The 17,823-nt window shown below is 49.7% G+C and overlaps 1 protein-coding gene across 1 annotated transcript in view; it reads right to left on the reverse strand.

Moving 5' to 3' along the window:
- MAP2K6 (mitogen-activated protein kinase kinase 6) overlaps positions 1-15,334 on the reverse strand; it is a 47,730-nt gene extending 32,396 nt beyond the window's left edge. The window contains exon 1 of the mRNA XM_082067256.1: positions 15,041-15,334. Within this exon, the coding sequence (XP_081923382.1) occupies positions 15,041-15,056 (16 nt within the window). The 5' untranslated portion in view covers positions 15,057-15,334. The remainder of the gene's footprint in view (positions 1-15,040) is intronic.
- Positions 15,335-17,823: the final 2,489 nt, after the last annotated feature.

Here is a 17,823-nt window from a genome sequence, read left to right on the forward strand (position 1 = left end):
GCCCACCACTCAGTTTGTAAGTGCAGAGCTTTAGCCAAGCTGCAATTTCCAGAGAAAATCAAAAGCTATATGTTCATTTAAGCGCCAATGATGTGGAAGTGGGCATGAAAATCTGTTTTCCAACCCGTCATCAGCCACACAAAAAGAATTTAATGTGCACAAGATTCTAAAAACCTGTTGAAGCTCCAACCGAAAGCCAAGAGAAGAGATTAAGTGGATACCATGCTTTATTTACCTCCTTGAAATATAATGCAGCTGCTCTCTCCTTGGCCCTGTCAATAGGTAAGAGTAGCCACGCACCACTGGTTGTTCCTCCATCACCACCACAAGCAACTGGGTCAGATGGAGGCAAACAGAGACGCTCCAACGAGGAACATGGCACGTCCTCCGCGCAGGATGGGGACATTCCCCGCACGCCCTTATCTGTGTCTTCCCTCGCGGTTGTTTGCAGTAACTCCTTGGAAACGGCAAACGTGAAACCTGTTTCCTTAACAACTCGTTTCAGGGCTGTTGAGAGAAGGGAGCCAAGGCTGTTGCGGCCGCGGGGCTGAGAATCTCCCAGCTCCAGGTTTCGTCCTCTCGTTTTGGTGCTGCGGAGCTGCTGTGGCCATTGACACATCCAGGTTTGAGCTCAACGTCACCCATCACTGTGCACCATGTCCACGCTGCAACCCACACCTTTATGTCTCAAGAACTGAAGCGTATTTATTTCCTTATTTATTCCCCAGAAACCACGTTTCAGGAAACAAAACAGGAAAGGCAAGAGCACTTTGATGACTGTGATGGATTTTGCCAATGCATACCGGAATCAGGATACGCCTGTGCCAGGCACAGAGATACCACGGGACAGCCCTGATATCCGCTAAAGCCCTAGTCCTCCACTCTTCCTCTTAGTGCTTTTCTCCAAAAATAAATAAATAAGGAAATCTCATACTTAACCTGGAAATGCCAGCAAGCTACACTGAGTGCTTGAGTCACTTCTTGCTCTTTGCCTCTCCTCTCCGGCTCTGATGGCTCAGACACATCGCACCAAGCGAGGGGAACCTGCTCCTAAAGACACCGCCCAGAGACGTCAATGCAGCCAACACATTGCCCCAAGTGCAGCCCAATCTGCTTTGGCAAAGAGTCGAGCTCAGAGCCACAGCCCAGATGTGGAGACCTTTCTCAAAGTCAGTCTAAGCAATGAAAACACAGAGACAAAAAAAACCTGCATCTCCATCTGGAAAACCAACATCTGGAAACCTGTACAGTAGGAAACCTCGAACTGCTGGCACAACACATGACAGATGATGCTGCGTTCACCTTCCATTTTAATTCCCCAGGCTCCTGACGATAAGAAGAGCATGGAATGCCACAGCCTGCACACAGCTCACCCAGTGACCACGTACCAGCCGATCTCAAACCACTTGCCGATACCATCAGCACCCACATTACAGCGCTGGAAATGCAATTTGCTGTCCTGCCCCAGAACTCAGCTCCCTCCTCTGACTCAATCCTGCAACCGGTAATAAACCCAGTGCAGGAGAGGCCCAAACCAAAACAGCAGGGTTTTTGCAAGGGGTGACGGAGCTGCACTGAACGAACCGTGCAGCAGAGGTTGGGCAACATCTGCTCAAATTCTTTGCGTCTCAGAACCCGTCTCCGCTTCAGGAGAAGCTGCGTTTCCAGCTCGCGGCGGCGGCTGACGTCGGTCAGCTCTGCCGAGGCACAAACACAGTGAAGACAAAGATCTTTGGCTTTACCGCAAGGTAAAATCACAAGGTCAGTCCTTCATGCCTGCCTCGAGATTGGCCTCCAGCAGGGGCCAGTTCGGTGGTGAAGCTCTGAACAGCACAAGAACAAAACGCTGGAAGAAGGCGAAGCACAAAGCTTTGCAATAAGGACTCCAGCAGACTAATCTCTGGATCCCACGGTGCAGGAACATACAGAAATGTCACCAAACTGTGCAAATATCAGAACCTATTTGCCTGCTTTTCAATAAGCTCTGTATTTTCGTAATTCAATTTTGAAGGTAATTTCCTGATTCAGGCTAATCTCTCTTACTCTGTCCATTTTCCTCTTAACACATCCTGCAAAAGGGCTGCAGGCTGCTGTATTTATTTGTGTCAATATAGAAGCCAGAGGGATGCAATTTCTTCTTATCTATCTGTGCATTTTGGTTATGAGAGTCTGTTTGTCACTCTGATAAGAGCGCATCTCTAAATTTTAGAAGAGTTAAGACCTTCTGAGTGTGAAGCGGAAGAGACACTTTGATAGAGATTAGAGATGAGATCCTACGCTAAGACACACACTGACCACAGGGCTGCAGGGGCTCTGGGAGCCGATGCAGCTCTGGACCAATTCTGCAACCTCCAGCAATCCCCTGACAAACAAAACTGAGGGCTTAGGATTGATCTTTATGAGGGTTTAGGATGATCTTTCATGTCCCACAGCAGCTGCTGCCACCTCAGTGTTTCATGGGCTCCAGCACTAGCTTGGACTCTCCATTGCCAGGACCTCAGACTTCACTTCCCAGCTTGGTCCTGCCTCAGTGTTCCTGCAGATGCGAGAGCTTTGCCTGCCTACAGCTTTCAGCACCGGGCACAAGAGACTTTAATATTAAAAACCCTGTTACGACACTTTGGCTGAACTCATCTGGCATGTGAATCCAGCTGCTTCAACTTCGATGGCCTGGGGAAAAGGGCACAGCTCCTCCCAAACAGCAGCGCCTTGGTGCAAACGGTGGCAACATCACCGAGCAGGAGAGGCACCCAATGCCGCACAGCTGGGAACATCTGCCCAGGCAATTCCATACAGGCTGCAGCAGCCAAAAGCTCGGGGAGATCTTATTGGGGTCAAACCCATGCCAAAAAGGACTTTGCCTTCTGTTCCTCGCGGTCCCTGGAGTGGGTCGCACCCCTCATGGGGCTCCTGCACCTCCAGCATTGGGGCAGCTGCATCTTCCCGTTGCTCTGGGAAAGACGCAACGGTGCAGAGACCTCACAGAGCAACAGGGGCCACCAGGAGCCTCGTGGTCTCTCCTCTCACCTCCGTTATCACAAGAAAGCGCAGCAGTGGAGCTGCAGGGACAGTCACTCCCTCCAGTCACCAACGCACCATAAATCAAGCCCATATTTTCCCTCTGCCAAGGTCTGCTGGCTTTGCTGCCTTCCCATGCCAGAGCCTGTTTTCTTTGCTGCTTATCTCAAATTAGGAAATCCACAGGAATTGCGGGCTAGGGAAGCTATTTGTCAAGAGCCTTCAGCCCTCATGGGGATTTTTTTTTTACGAGGGACTTTTGGTTTAGTTGCTGCTTTTGTTTTCAAACCCTCGGCTGTCTGCTTGCAGTGGGAGTTTGCTGGAATCAAAACTGGAGAAAAACTCATGGAATTCACCCCGGGGAACAAAAGGGCTTTTGTACAGGAGGATTTGGAAGACGCGGCTGCTTTCATTGCTGCTACCTTCATTTCTGTTTTCTCCCTGCCAAAGAGCACCTGCCAGCCGTGCCGGAGGAGGGGGACACACGGCCAGGGGACAGACACCTCCTGTGCCCACAGGTGAATGCTTTCCCAATGTTCATGCATCGCGGCACACAGGATGCACCCGAGCCTGCCGGCCAAGCATCGCTCCCGGTACTCCACTTGCTTTTTTTTTCCTTGCCCTTATCCACCAAGATTTCACCTCAAAATGCCACAGTGAGTGACCACATGCAGCTACGGGGCTCTGACCAACTTCCCATCCAAGTATCTAGCAGGTGGCAGCAAAGCCTCCGATGCTCAACATAAAAACAGGTGCCCTGTCTGCCTTCGCCATGGCGGGAGCACCATTTGCCTTCAATCCATCAGCCCCAGCCCAGCTACAAACAATTCCCAAAGCCGCCACTCCCTGGAAAACTTCACACAATAAAGAAGCATCCGCCTCCTCTTCCCATTGCTCTTCAGAGCCTCAAACCCCAACTTTCTTAGAGCGATAAGGATCCCGTCCCACTCAGACACCCCGTGGACATCTTTTTGCTCCATGTCCCCCTCCAGGTTCAGTTTTGTTTTCCTGCTTTTTTAAATATGCTCGGTGCAGTGGGGATTTTCTCCCAGCGGTTCCTGCAAAGTGATTTTAAAGCAGCATCGCTGGGGGCCCTGCAGAAGAGCTTCAATGCCCCTGGAAAAACAGACCGGCTTCTGTGTCTGCCCCAGGACGAGCCGCTGCACCGGGCAGCGCGAGCGAGGGGCAGCCGCCCCAGCACCGCTTTTCCCGAGCCAGAGCCTCTTGGAGCTGTCAGATGTGCTGCCAGCCCAGGAAAATGCAAATTGCTTTGGAAAACGAAGGTGACATTTCCACCCGCTTGCTGATTCCTGCTGCGCTGCAGGCTCAAAAGCCCAATTCAGGCTTGTGGCTCCAGCTATGAAGGTTCTTATGTCTTGATGGTGCTTACGTTTAAGCACGTGCTTACCGTGAGCACACGCTGCTATTAAGGCTGTTTTAAGCGTCAGGCTGAGCAGGAATAGGTAGGTAAAGGCTGTGCCAGACTGTTGCTTTTGCAAGAGCTGCAGCAAGTCTCTGCCCCCTGGGCACCCGCCTGCAGGTTCCGGCCCATTTCTCAGCCATACCCACCAAAAGGGACAAGACGGGCACTGGCAGATGTCCCTCTGCAACAGTGATGTGTCCCCATCATCACCTTTCTGTGCCCAAGATGCTGCCCTATAGTATCTCCTGGCAAAGCTAAGTGGGCAAGAGCTGAAGCTTCTTCAGACAAAAATGAGCCAGGAGGCTTAAATACAGGAAAAGCAGGACTTTGCTAAATCAGGAGGGTGTGATGGGGCAGGGGAGCTCAGCAAACTGGCCCTTTGGGGTGTCCCTGTCCCCAGGAAAGCACACACGGTGATTTGTCCTTCAGCTCTGACCCGCTGCTCCCCACGTGTTAGCGCAGCCCCATTTCTCTGCAGATTCCTGAGCAGCATCGCACCTTGTCTGGGCGATACCGGCCTTGGTGTCAACACGCTTGCAGCAGGACAGAATAAAATCTAATCAATACCACAGGGCAATCTGAGCTGCGGTTTTATTCCTGCTACCAGGTGCTCCAGGCAGCAGCAGGAGTCTCATTTTGCCAAGCAGAGATTTAATTCGTTCAGCATATTGTAGATGTTGGACATTTAAACTACAGCGCTACCAGCCACCTTCTGCAGCTGATGTGCTGCATGTAAAACTCGTGTGTATAATTTTCTGCTCATGACTAAAGACACCTTAGGACAAAATGAGCGATTTGTGTTCCATAAAGAGAGAAGTGCCCATTGATTTGGTCATTTTGCAAGTTACAGAGTATAAATAACTTTTACGGCCAGATAAATATTGTGATTAAGCTTTCAACATGGCCAAGACTTTGATCGATCTGCCTCTGCACTACCCGGTTAGACGGATCTCTTTTGCTTTTCTTATTTTTCCATTTATTACCTTATTTGCTTACTTTTGTACCAAAATTATTAAAGATGGTATTTGACAGTTCTGGACAGCACGGATGGGAGGAACTAACTCCTGCTCCCTCTGCTGGCAATGCCTCCCAGTAAACGTGTAGGTCCTCCTTTAAAGACACACAGGAACCCTATTGACAGCGAGAAGCCAAAGGCAGCCGCAGAAAAGCCCAACCCAGGTCCCCAGCACTGCAATTTTGGGCACTACCCCAAAAACTGGAGACACCAAGAGAACAACCGCACTGGGTTTGCACCATCAGCAACACCGGTCGGGCAAGAACTGCTCCACCACCACCACGGTGAGTGTGTCCCACCACGAACTCAACGTCTCGGTCCTGCCGCTGCTTCATGACGTGTCTCTTCAGCGATGTGTCTCTGCACATGCAGGGCGGCTCTGGAAGCTCCACGTAATGCCCATGAAGGTCTGCAGGGTGCAGCTCCTTCAAGTTCAAGCAGATTTTAGCCTGAGGTCAGAGACCATGAGCTTCCAGCTCTCCATGAACTTCCAGCTCTCCAGACACCTGCTAAGAGCACACGCTTGCACGCCATATAATAAACCAAGCAGCATGTAAAGAACAAAAGCTTTCCCCCAGTTTATATCATGCAATTTCATCTCAGTTTGGAAAACGTGTTGATGAAATGCATTACGGCACAGTACCCCGGCAGAAGACAGAAAGGCTTGTCCTTTTTTCTTCCCTATAAAGTGTCCCTGACACAACTGAGCAGATTTTTTTCCATCCACATATGTTCCTGTGGATCAAACCCCGTCAGGTTACATCTCTCCACCCAACCTTCTAAATCAGGAGTTGTAAACACAAAACTCCCTTTATAAGTCTCTCTGTCAAAGCCTCTATACAGCTCCCTGGGCGAGGCTGAAAACTGGAGTTTCAGTTATATACATACATGCTCACAAACAGGCTGCTGCTTTCTAAGCTGCAGGAACAGATAAGCAGAAATGGGGGGGGGGGGGGAGGAGAAAAAACAGAAGAAACCAAGAGAAAGCAGGGAAGCATAAGTCATCTACCCAGATCCATAATGTCCATCCTGCTTAGCAACCAGGACAAAATACATCCCCAACCTTGTAAATTCTTATGCGTGTGCTCAACCCCAAGCACATTCAGTCCCACTGACTCCTACAAAAGGACTCGTACGCTCCAAGTTCAGCACGTGCACAAGTACTTTCAAGATCAGAGCATGAAAAAAGAAAAAAAAAAATCAATCCTATTTAGCTTCTCTTTCAAGAGGAAAGAAAAAAATCCTTCAGACCCCAGTCGTCCAAATGAGAGCCCTGCTTGGCTACAGCTGCTCTGCATCGGCTCTGATTCAACCTCCCAGATTGCTCCTTGTGTTTCAGCTGCAGAAATGCCTTTTAAAGCAAGCTCATGGAAAAGAAAAGACCCCTTTTTTTTTGCAGGAGGTGCTGGCTGGGGAGATGCTCGCACAGGATGGGCCCAAATGAACGTGCTACGAGGTGAAGCAAAGGGCTGTTGGTGCTGGAAGCGCCGGCGCTGCCGGGAGCTCGGCGCAGGAAGGAACGCGCTCCTATTGCAGGAAGCTGTTCCAGCCTCTGATCTGACATAAAGCTTCTGATTTCTTGCGGGGGAAGTACCAAATGTTTTTGAGGGGAAGAAAAAAAGCATTATGAAAAAAAAACCCCACAAAATAAAAACTCACATGCTGGGCTCTAAAGGAAGCTGCCTAATGACATGAATGAAACTGAATCAGTGTGTGGGAGCTGTGTCCAGCTCAGGTGGCCACTGGCAAGGGCACGTTCCCAACCTGTCACCCTGCAGGGGTGCAAGCCCAGGGGTCCCTCTCCCTGCCAAAAAAGGTGCCTGTTGTGCGTTTGTTCTTGTCTCCAAAAAGCAACTTACTACTAATCATCTCTGAAGGCAGCGTCTGTGTCACCCGCCCCAGCTGCCAGGGGCTATTTTGGGCTCTTCCTCCAGTTCCGATGCTGCTGTCGGGGGGCTGGTTCGGGACATTCTTGCACGCGGCGCATCGCACCGATCCGGCTCTTTAGGTTAATTTGTAAAACTGATTCCTTGGCAGGAATTCAAGTTCTTTGTAGAGATGTTCCAAGTTTCATTAGCAATGAGCAAATTGCTGGTGTCCTTGGGAAAGGTAAGGAAGTCAGACTATGTTAATTGCCTTTATTTTTTTTTTTCTAGAGGGTATCTCCCAAAGGACAACTCTATGCCATGTAGAATGGCTCTCTGGTTACACAAGTACCTGTATATATAATGGCTGTCAAGGCTTATTGCATAGATATCTGAGTAAACTTCAGTTTTAAGTATGTTTACTATTTTATCAGACTTTGTGCTTTATTTGAGCCAAGCACTCCTTGTCTCTAGCTGTGTTTCTCCTAATAGGTTATTAGGGGATTATGGTTTCCATCTCTTATAGTCAAAAAGCAGAAAACACTTTGGAACAGGTTGGAAAAACAACAGTATCTGGAGCATTGCTTTTCTTCTCCTTTAATAGGCTACTCTGTCAACTCTCTGCTTGCTAAATGAGAGAAAAATCTGTGGGCATGCAGTGAAGGTCAGTCTTGTGGTTTTTGAAAACATTTAATTAGTACAGTTAAGTACTGAGGTCTGCTTGGGAGTGAGCTTCTGCATAAACCAGCAGCATCTTTCTGTTTGGAGAAGCCAACCTGCAGGAGGGGGCTGGAGGTTAAGTCTACATCTCCACATCCAAAACTTCAGTGGTGTTCAAGCTTCGGATGAAAACCGTTGCAGCTTCCCTGTCCTGTTGCTACCTCCAAAACCCGTGTGGGGTTTGGAAATGCGGCTCAGATCTCTCGGCACATCACTAACAGCACCGGGTCCCAGATCCCGACCTGGTCGTGCAGGGGCTGGGCTGACCTGCTGCACCTTCAGGGACCCACCGGGGCTGCCAAAAGCCTTGTGCTGGGGCTTGTGCTTCTCCTGAGGCTCTTCTGCCAAGTGCTGAGGCTCAGTGCTTGAACAAACCTACTTAAGACGCAGCTTTGCCAAAACCCCTTTGGGCATTCTGATGACAGCGTGTGAAGTCACTGTTTTTTCCTTCCTGATACATCTAACTGGAAAAAGGGGGACAGCTGTTCTCGGCTCCTACAGGTGTTCCACTCCTGGAATAAAACTACATTAAATGTCACATATCTGTGCTTTAATCCCTGGGCAGAAGCTGCACGAACGCTATCATTGCAGGCTGGCAGTTCCTTTCAACAAGGCCACAGCATCAGCTGTTTGAGAGAAGAAATCAATTCCAGCCCTTTCAAAGCCGAATTTGGGGTTTATTGCTTCATCCTTCTGCAGCATTGGAGACCCTAATTGTCGGCAATGAAAGCAGCCCTAGGAAGAAAGGGCTGTGTTGAAATCAAAGCTGGAAAGCGTGCCTCTAACTGGGAACCAGTTGCCAGCGCTGGAGAAGCGCCCCAGGAACACGGAGCCGGTGCCAAGGGCCGCGCTCGGCGCTGCACAAACCTGGAGCTAAAAGGACCTTCTCATCTCCTGCACCCCGGTTTTTCAGCGAACGTTCAGCTCCTACGTGCAGGTACTTGCGCGAACATGCAAGTCCAGCCGGCTCTTACTGGGGCTCCTGTGTCTGAGAGATGGGAGATGCTGGGAGCTGATGGGAGCAGATAGAATGGAGCAAGTCCAGGGAAAGAAACCCAGTAATCAATGCTGGGTTTCCCTTCAAAATTCCCTACCTCCCTATCTTTTTCCTGCTGGTACTCCAGCAAGGTTCTGCCTTTGCCAGATGGGGACTTCCACTACTTTAGAGCTGTCAAAACAGCAAAGGATGACTTTGAGTCATTTTCTATATCTGACCTTGAACTACTGGAGAAGCAATAAACATTGTTAAGAGGAATGATAACACAGAGTGAAGCTGTGATTTTTATAATATAACTTGTTGCCTGAGTGTCAAATAAGCCCTGCTGAAAGCACATGAATGAGGAACCTGAGGATCAGCCCCCGTTGCAGGATGAAAATAAGCACAAAAGCACGTTGCTGGGACTTCCACACAGGGACGGCCAGACGATGCTCTGAGGCCATTTGGCCCTGATAACCATTGTTTCATTGAGCGCAATTACATATTTTTGTTTAGGAAAAGATTCTCCTTCAAAAGCAGCTACCAAGCCTATGCTGATTCAGCCTTCATTAAAGGCCTCTGACTGCAGACACAGTAAAGTGTTGACTCCTGTACTTATTTTCTATTGCTGCCTTATCTTTGGCATCTCATCTGCAACTTCTGCTGTTTTGTTGGTTTGGTTTTGCTTTTTTTCCACTGGTTTCATCTGAGTGCAGTAAAAGTGGATGCTGCTTGGGCTTCAGTTCTTCTTATGGTTTTTGGTCTGCCCAGGTGCAGCCTAGGAAAATGTAGCCCCAATTATAAAGCTGCAAGCTAAGTAGGCTAACAAAACAGCAACAGCAAGAAACTGGATCAGCTCTGCTCAGGGAAGTTTTCCTGCTCAGACAGGAGAAAATCAAATGCTTTTTCTGTCTGCAATCTTTCTTATAAATATGAAACTCTATCTCGGCTGCAGAGGCTGCTCCCTCCGGCTGTTTTTACACGATGCTCCTTGGGCTTCGCTGTCCTCAGCTTTTTGCAGCAGCCTCATAAGCCGTGGCCATTGCTCCTATAGCAATGGTGGGGGGACAGTAGCCCCGGTATCTCCTACCCCAAACTGCTCTCCTGATGCAGGTGGGTGCTGCTGGTACAAATTCAGGGCCCATCCCGAGCGATGTTCAGCCCCAGCTTTGCCAGAACCAGCAGCCCAAGCTGCACAAGTGGCTTCTTGGAGCTTCCGTAAAGGATGTTCAGCATCTGTTTGCAACATCCTTAAAGCAAAGATGACTCAAAAGTGCTTTAGCACCTCAGAGACTTTCATGGTAGGATGAAGCCTTGAAAACATCGACTGAGCGTTTGGAATTCCTAGCTTAAAAAGAAGGCTAGCTTGAATTTTGGCTTTGGGGCCAAAGCCCAACAAGCCAGAGTCTCAGGCTTCCCCTCTCCAAATTGTTTTATACTGAGCAGAAGACACTTTTCCATTCACACTTGTCAACATGCAGAATATCATGGATTTGGAAGACAAAAGGGAAAGGAAAACATGCAAAAAGCTTTGTGAGTGGATCTGGAAATTGCCCTGAACGGCCCTCATGGCCACCCCGTCTCTGTCTCACGTGGCGCAGCTCCAGGATCCCAGATCTGCGCTCCTACTAACGTTGCTGTAGCTGATAATGTTAATATCTTCGACTCTTCCCAGACGGGCCCTGGGGAAGGAGCTCAGCAACTATACAGGTAATGAAACTTTTTTTTTCTTTTTTTAATTATAGCTCTCTCCACATCTAAAATTAAAAGAACAGTCCTGCAACTTATCCGGCCACCGGAGGCTGACTCAACGCTTCACGTAATGATGCTGCCAGAGGCCACGCTGCCAGCTCGGACAATGCAGCGATTGTCCCTCAAAACGTGAGTGACCACAGTAAGGGACACCTGCGTGCCCTGGGTTTACCCCTTTTGCCCACTGTCATCATGAAGGTGTGACCTGCTCCAGGTGCTTCGGCTCCCTCAGGGATGCACAAGTGACATCAAACGCATGTATGGTTTGAAAAAACACTTTTTAAAACAAGCTTTTTAGTCACCTCATATATTTGCAAGCACAGTGCACAGAATTTGCACATCTGCCATGTGACTTTCAAGGTAATTGTGTTCCATGAATGCCAATACTCTTGGAGGAATGAAGTGTCTCATCCCTCTAAATTACTCCTGTGGTTTTAATTGAGTATCGTTTGCTTCACCTTAGTAGCTTGTGTATGTGTCATGGGAGGGAATTCACCCCAAAGGAAGCTCCATGTTTTGGTGACTGCAGTAACAACCAAGTAACGCTCACCGTGGCAGGGAGAAACCTCAACCTTTTTCAGCTGGGAGGAGAAAACAGATCTTTGCTCCTTTTTTCCGTATGCAACTTATCACTTTTATTGCTCCAATTACTTCTATAGTTTGAGCTTTTAAATGCTTGTGTCCTCCTGTCTAGCTGCTTTTCTTCCCCTGTTGGTTAATTCCTCCATTGCATGTGACTTTTAAACCTCTTTATAAACGTTTGACCCCACTTAACCCAATGTACATACCCAGGCACCTCCGTCACGAAAGCAGAGCGGGCAGTACATGAAAAACAGTAATTAAAAAATAATAATAATCATTTTTAAAAGGCAACAACTTGAACTGATATTGGGCTGTGTTTGCTGCTAGACTAGGCCTTGCTAGGCTTGCACCTCGCTTTGCAAAGCCTGGCCTTGCAAAGCCTGGCTTTGCCAAGCACCGATGCCACCTCGGTGAGAGGCCGAGGTGGTGCTGACAAGGCAAACTGCCGGTTGCACAACCAACGGGAGCCTCGCGCTGCCCGCAGGTGCGTTTTATACCAGCAAAAACCTGCCACCTACCCAGGATGGCTTTAAAAAAATACATCTATATACATATAGCTAGCATTTAGGCTTTGCAGCTCTTCCACGGAGACTTCTAGCCAGAAAAAAGAAGAGCGTTTTACGTAAAATGTAGTATTTTGAATAGGTGCAGGGCCTTTGGGCAAAGTCCATAGGGTGCACGTTCAGCCGGCACCACGTGGGCCGTAGTTCTCATAATCTCAGTATCCCTTCTCGGCTAGAGCAGAAAAAGCTGTACTTGAAACAACAAAGTCTAAGAACTAAGAATGAAATCGACAGGCAGCAATATTTAGTAGTTAAATGTACCTCATTTCCATGTACTATTCATGAATTAGTGCTCTAACAAGAACTGTTCCCCTTCCCTTTTCTATTTCAATGGAGAAATGGGCGTATTTGCAGGCTGCTTCTCTGATATGAGCTTTGTGAGTGAATAATTCCCCCATTACAACGAATTCTGAAGACTCTTGGATGTATCTGCTGTCACAAGAGTTCAGATTTATACCCTCAGACTGTGTTTAGCTTGTAATTAATATGGACTTCTGCATTTTTTTTCCGTTTCCAGAATAATATCCTATTAGTCATGACAGCCAAATGTGCCACATTTAGGCAACGATTCAACTTCTCCCGAACTCCCATCAACACCAAGTTCCACTTGTCCGGAGCAGACTCTTCTCTGAAGGTGACAAACCAACTGCAGGGACCTGCTGTATTAGATCTGGGGAAATCTTATTTTCTATAGATCGCTCTGTCCAACTAAAAATACCATTTTGCAACTTAAAAGAGGGAATGAAGTTAGAAATGAGCACAGGGTGAAATGCAAGACTTAGTCTTTCTAATTTATCTGTATTTTGTTGACTGCAAAGTCTTAAGGAGTCCATCAGCGCACAGGTAACGTGGCTGATAGCACCAGCGCGATGCTGGAGGCACCTGCTGGTCCCTGCTATGGAAAAGGTCAGAATTAACCTGTTGCTTCCAAACTCTGTGGAGTTTTATGTTCTCTGGCTGTGCAGAAAGCAGATCACTTTTTTTTGCATGGCACAGGTAGGGTCCGAGGAGCAGTTCTGCCCTCTGAACTAGGTGAGATTCCTTGCAGGGAATCGAGTCTTATCGAAGAATCACCCTCCCGATTACTGTCCCCCTGACAAGCAGCATTAAAAAAATATATATATATAAAAAAAAAATCTCTGGCAAATTCTCAGAACAACTTTGGAAACGAATCAAAGCAGGGAGAGGGCTGTGCAGCTCGGCAGCTGGCGGGAGCTCTGCGCAGGATTTGGGAAAGCTGACGAGGAACCTCCTGTGCAACACATGAAAGCTGAGCCTGAACTGCAGATTAAGTCTCCCTTAATTCATCCTGAAGAACGATCCCTCTGGTGCAAACCCCGGAGCTGAAACCCCTTCCCAAGCAAAACCTCCGGCTGAACAGCTGAACTGGGAGAAGTTATGAGAGTCAGGAATTCAGCCCGAGCACACTCGTATTGCGGAGCGCGAGATGGACGGAAAACGGATTCAAGAATGATGCCATTCATGGAGATCGTGTTTTGTGGGTTGGCTACTTGAATTTTCCCATTTTCCTGGTACTGAGAAGGATGGACGAGGCCAGCGCTGGTGGGACTAAGTGGCACCCGGGGCCACCACGGCCCGTCCCTGCCCGTCCCCAGCTCCACAGGGTCAGGCTTTGCCACCCCAAGACTTTTTGGGGACCCCCAGGAAGCGGCTGCTCCCCTGCCCCCCATGGGGCTCACAGGGACCCTCTGTGAGCAGCAGCGAGCCCTGGGTATCGCTCGGTGCAATTCTGCATTATCAAACTTCCTTGGCTCTTTCTATTGGAAACTTTTACAATTCTCTGCTTGGCTGGAAAAGATGACTGCAGCAAACCCAAATTAGGAATAAATTATACAACAACTTTACATTTTTCTTACAAAGGAAAACTGTGTGGCAAGAGCTGTGAAGGCACCTCCTTCCTATATCCTCCCAGCAAGGCTTAGAGTGGAAGGCCACTGACTTCACAGATTTTTTTTTATTATTATTATTATAATTAAAAAAGCCCCAGTCCCAATTTGGGAGCTGCTCTCCCACTGGGCCATGCACTGTCTCTCACCCCCCCACTCCCCAATACATGCGGGGGCTGCAAAATGCACGGAGTGGCAGCTGCAATATCAAATCCAAACATTGAAAAGAAGCTCCGAAAGCTGCATCTGTGTGGCCAGTCGCGGACATATGTGCATCTCTATCCACAATGAATGGCCAGAGCAACTCCTTAAACATCTCAGCTGGGTCTTGCAGGGACTATTGCATTCCCACAGCATTTTTGCAATATTAAATTCTCCACATCCTCCCACACCCCCCCCCCCCCTCCCTTGCAGGACACAAGGCAGAGCCACCCCGGAATTATCATCAAGTTAAAAAGCAAAGATCAAGCATTCCCCACCGTGCTGGAAAAAATAATAATTTTATATATATATATATTAAAAATCACTGTCGTCCCCTACCCAAATCCACCCCTCCCACTCCATCCGAAGTACCGAGTCCCTGCTCCCAAATGCTAAATAAAGCAGCCCTTTGCACGCTCTTAGCGACCTGGTGTTACAAACCACACTGCTGCCTCTGACCAAAAGTTACCAAATATTAAAGGGGGTGGGGGGGGAAGAAATCAGTGGAAAATGATCTCAGTCCTGGCACAAGAACAATACTTTCCCATGGAAACATAGGTATATATTTAATTCCTGGTAACTCCACTCAAGTTTCACCTTTCATCTCCTCCACGGACTTCTTTAAAAGTTTCATTTGATTTTGCACTTGAAATCAGCTGCAATTCGCATGCATTGTGCCCATTTTGCATGCATATATACGGTAGCGAATGCATCTGCTCTTCAACACCCTTTATCTGTCCTGACTGTGCAAAAGGCAAAAAGGGCTCAGTAATCCCCGCAGAAGAATTCAAATAACGTCAATGCACAGCTGAACTGCAAGCCCTGCCTTACAGGAACTGTGTGTGTGAGTGTGTGTGTGTCTGCAAAAAGGCACATACTAAACAGGAAATGCAACTGAGAGCCATTGAAAGCCTCAAACTTCAAAATGCAATTGCATCCCGAAAAAATGCATGCATGCACTTCAAAATGCATGCACGACTTTTTGCATATTTGCAACGAACAGAAGTAGGAGCCTTACCTCTCGACTGAGACATTTTCCCCTTTGCTTTGGTGGGGGAGGGGAAGCACAAAAGACTTTGCCTTGCCTCTCTCTTCTGGAGCTAGTTTTGCAACAAAGATGCAAAACTGCAAGCGCTCAATCTTCATGCAACTGGAGTTTTCCTGACTTGCTGCAGCAGCTCTCCTTGCAGCGGGGCGAGGGGGGGAGCCGTGCAATTGCACACTTTGCAGGGCAGCTTGCAGCGCCGGGGGGTTTCCTTCCCCCCCCCGCTTTGCAATGGTAGGGAAGGCTCTTGCTGCACCTACATGATGGGCCAGGGCTGGCAGCTCAAAGCTCCAAACTTGGAGCTGGGGGCGCAGTGCGCAGGCGCGGTGCCGACGGCCGCCGCGCGGCCGCATGGGCGCTGTAGTCCCGTTCGCCCGCCCCTTCCTGCAGGGGGCGGCGCGGGGCTGCGCGCCCGCGGAGGCTGCGCGGGGGGGGGGGGGGCGGAGCGCGCAGGGCGGGGGTGCGGGAGGAGCGCGCGACGCCGCGCAAATAGCGCGCAAGCAGCCGGCGCGCCGCCGCTGCGGCTTTTCCCGGCGGTGCGCGCCTGCGGGTTACGGGGTGATGCGCGGAGGCGCCGCGGGTCGGCGGTGGATCCGCATCGCCAGCGGATCCGCATCGCCAGCTCGGCTTTTGTTGTTTGGTTTTGTTTCGTTTTTTCACCCCAAACCGCTGTGGCTGAGAGGGAACAGATCCCTGCCCTCCTGCATCCCTGCCCTCCTGCATCCCTGCCCTCCTGCATCCCTGCCCTCCTGCATCCTTCCCCTCCTGCATCCTTCCCCTCCTGCATCCCTGCCCTCCTGCATCCCTGCCCTCCTGCATCCTTCCCCCCCTGCATCCCTGCCCTCCTGCATCCCTGCCCTCCTGCATCCCTGCCCTCCTGCATCCCTGCCCTCCTGCATCCTTCCCCTCCTGCATCCTTCCCCTCCTGCATCCCTGCCCTCCTGCATCCCTGCCCTCCTGCATCCCTGCCCTCCTGCATCCTTCCCCTCCTGCATCCTTCCCCTCCTGCATCCTTCCCCTCCTGCATCCCTACCCTCCTGCATCCCTACCCTCCTGCATCCCTACCCTCCTGCATCCCTACCCTCCTGCATCCTTCCCCTCCAGCATCCTTCCTCTCCTGCATCCTTCCCCTCCAGCATCCCTACCCTCCTGCATCCCTCCCTGCCTGCATTCCTGCGTACATCTCTGCCTTCACCCCAGCTTGCATCCCTGCTTGCATCCCTCCCTGCCTTTCTGCTTCTGCCTCTGCTTGTGCCCCTGCATGTGTCTCTGCCTGCACCCCTGCCTGCATCCCTGCCTACGTCTCTGCCTGCCTGCACCCCTGCCTGCTGCACGGTGTGGGGGCTGCCCGCTGTCCTCCTCCTCCTGCCACCAGGTTTGGGGGGACAGTGGCATTGGCCCAATGCAGGTCCTTCCCGGTGGGATCCTGGGGCTCCCTGGGGACCAGGGAAAGGCTCCGGCTCTCAGGCAGTGGCTGGAGTGACCGTGGCGGGTCCAGGGTGGTGTGGGAGGTTGGTGTGGTCAGGCCCATCACCCCCACAAACGCGTCCGAGTCCATCTGGTGCTGCCAGCCTGGGGGTGCACACAGAGCATGGGGAGACGTGTCGGTGTCCTGGTGAAAACAGGAGAGATCTGGGTGCAAAAATGCGGTAGAAAGAGCAAAAAAAATTATGCACTCCATTTTATTTCCATTGGGTTTAGATTTTAAGGATCCATTTGGGAGAAACCTCTTGCTTTTGTGCTCAGACGATGCCGGGGGCATTTCACATTCTGCAAACACGGTGGTGCCCTGGCTGAACCACGACGCTCAGCTGCCTTACATAACGTCAGTCATTTCTTAATCTTTTCTCTTTTCCCCTTGCAGGCAGAGCAGATGAAGTGAGTTTATCCCAATTCTGAAACGGAGTGTTTTCCAAGGTGGTCAGCTCGGCTGCTGCGGCCTCACGGAAGCTTCCCAAATGAAGAGCCGGGGGGGACATGACGTGGTGACATCCCCATGAGATGGGGACGCTGTCCGGATCAGAAGTGCAGCCGGATTCTGGGCTGTGGGAGCTGGGGACCCCTCTCTGCATATAGGAACCCCACTTTGGGAAAAACCTGGAAGGAAAAGATAGGCCTTCCTGAAGCAGCGCTTTATATTAAACATCTGTTTAATTTTAAGAACACTAGAGGAATAAAAATGAAAACAAAACACTAAATTAAAAAAAATAACTAAGTGCTAAGAAATGTGCGCTGTAAAAACATTTACAGCTAAATGAATGCCAAGGATGTTTGTTTACACCCCAGCAAAATATTGACACCAAAGGTATAAAATCCAGTGCAAAGCTTGCACGGAGAGCGTGTCCGGGATTGTAAGTAGCGCTGGCGCTTCTAGTGCCTTTTCCTTGGGCTGGACAATGAGGATTGTGGCGGAGTTTTTACCCTGTGCCCCCATTTCCCAGCCGGCCCTGTTCCGTTCTGCGCTGGCGTTGCTCAGGATTTTGCCATTTTTAGCTGCGAGGGCCGAAGTCTGACGGAGCTGTAAGTAACCCGCAATTAGGGGTCTGTTTGGGTAACTTTCTAATGTTTGCAGTGATTGTTTGGGGTGAGGGAAATATGCTGCTGTACGTGGGCCTTCCTGCCGAACTTGCAGCTAGAGCAAATCCTTATAGCCAAGCAATAAATCCCCAAAATGAAAGGTTTATGATGGAAACGCTGACAAACCCTTAACTAACACATTACAAATGGCAGCGTTACAGTTCAGTAGCTATAAGCTA

This window comes from Streptopelia decaocto (genome assembly GCF_964273445.1).
Source record: "Streptopelia decaocto genome assembly, chromosome: 16".
Lineage (NCBI taxonomy): Eukaryota > Metazoa > Chordata > Aves > Columbiformes > Columbidae > Streptopelia > Streptopelia decaocto.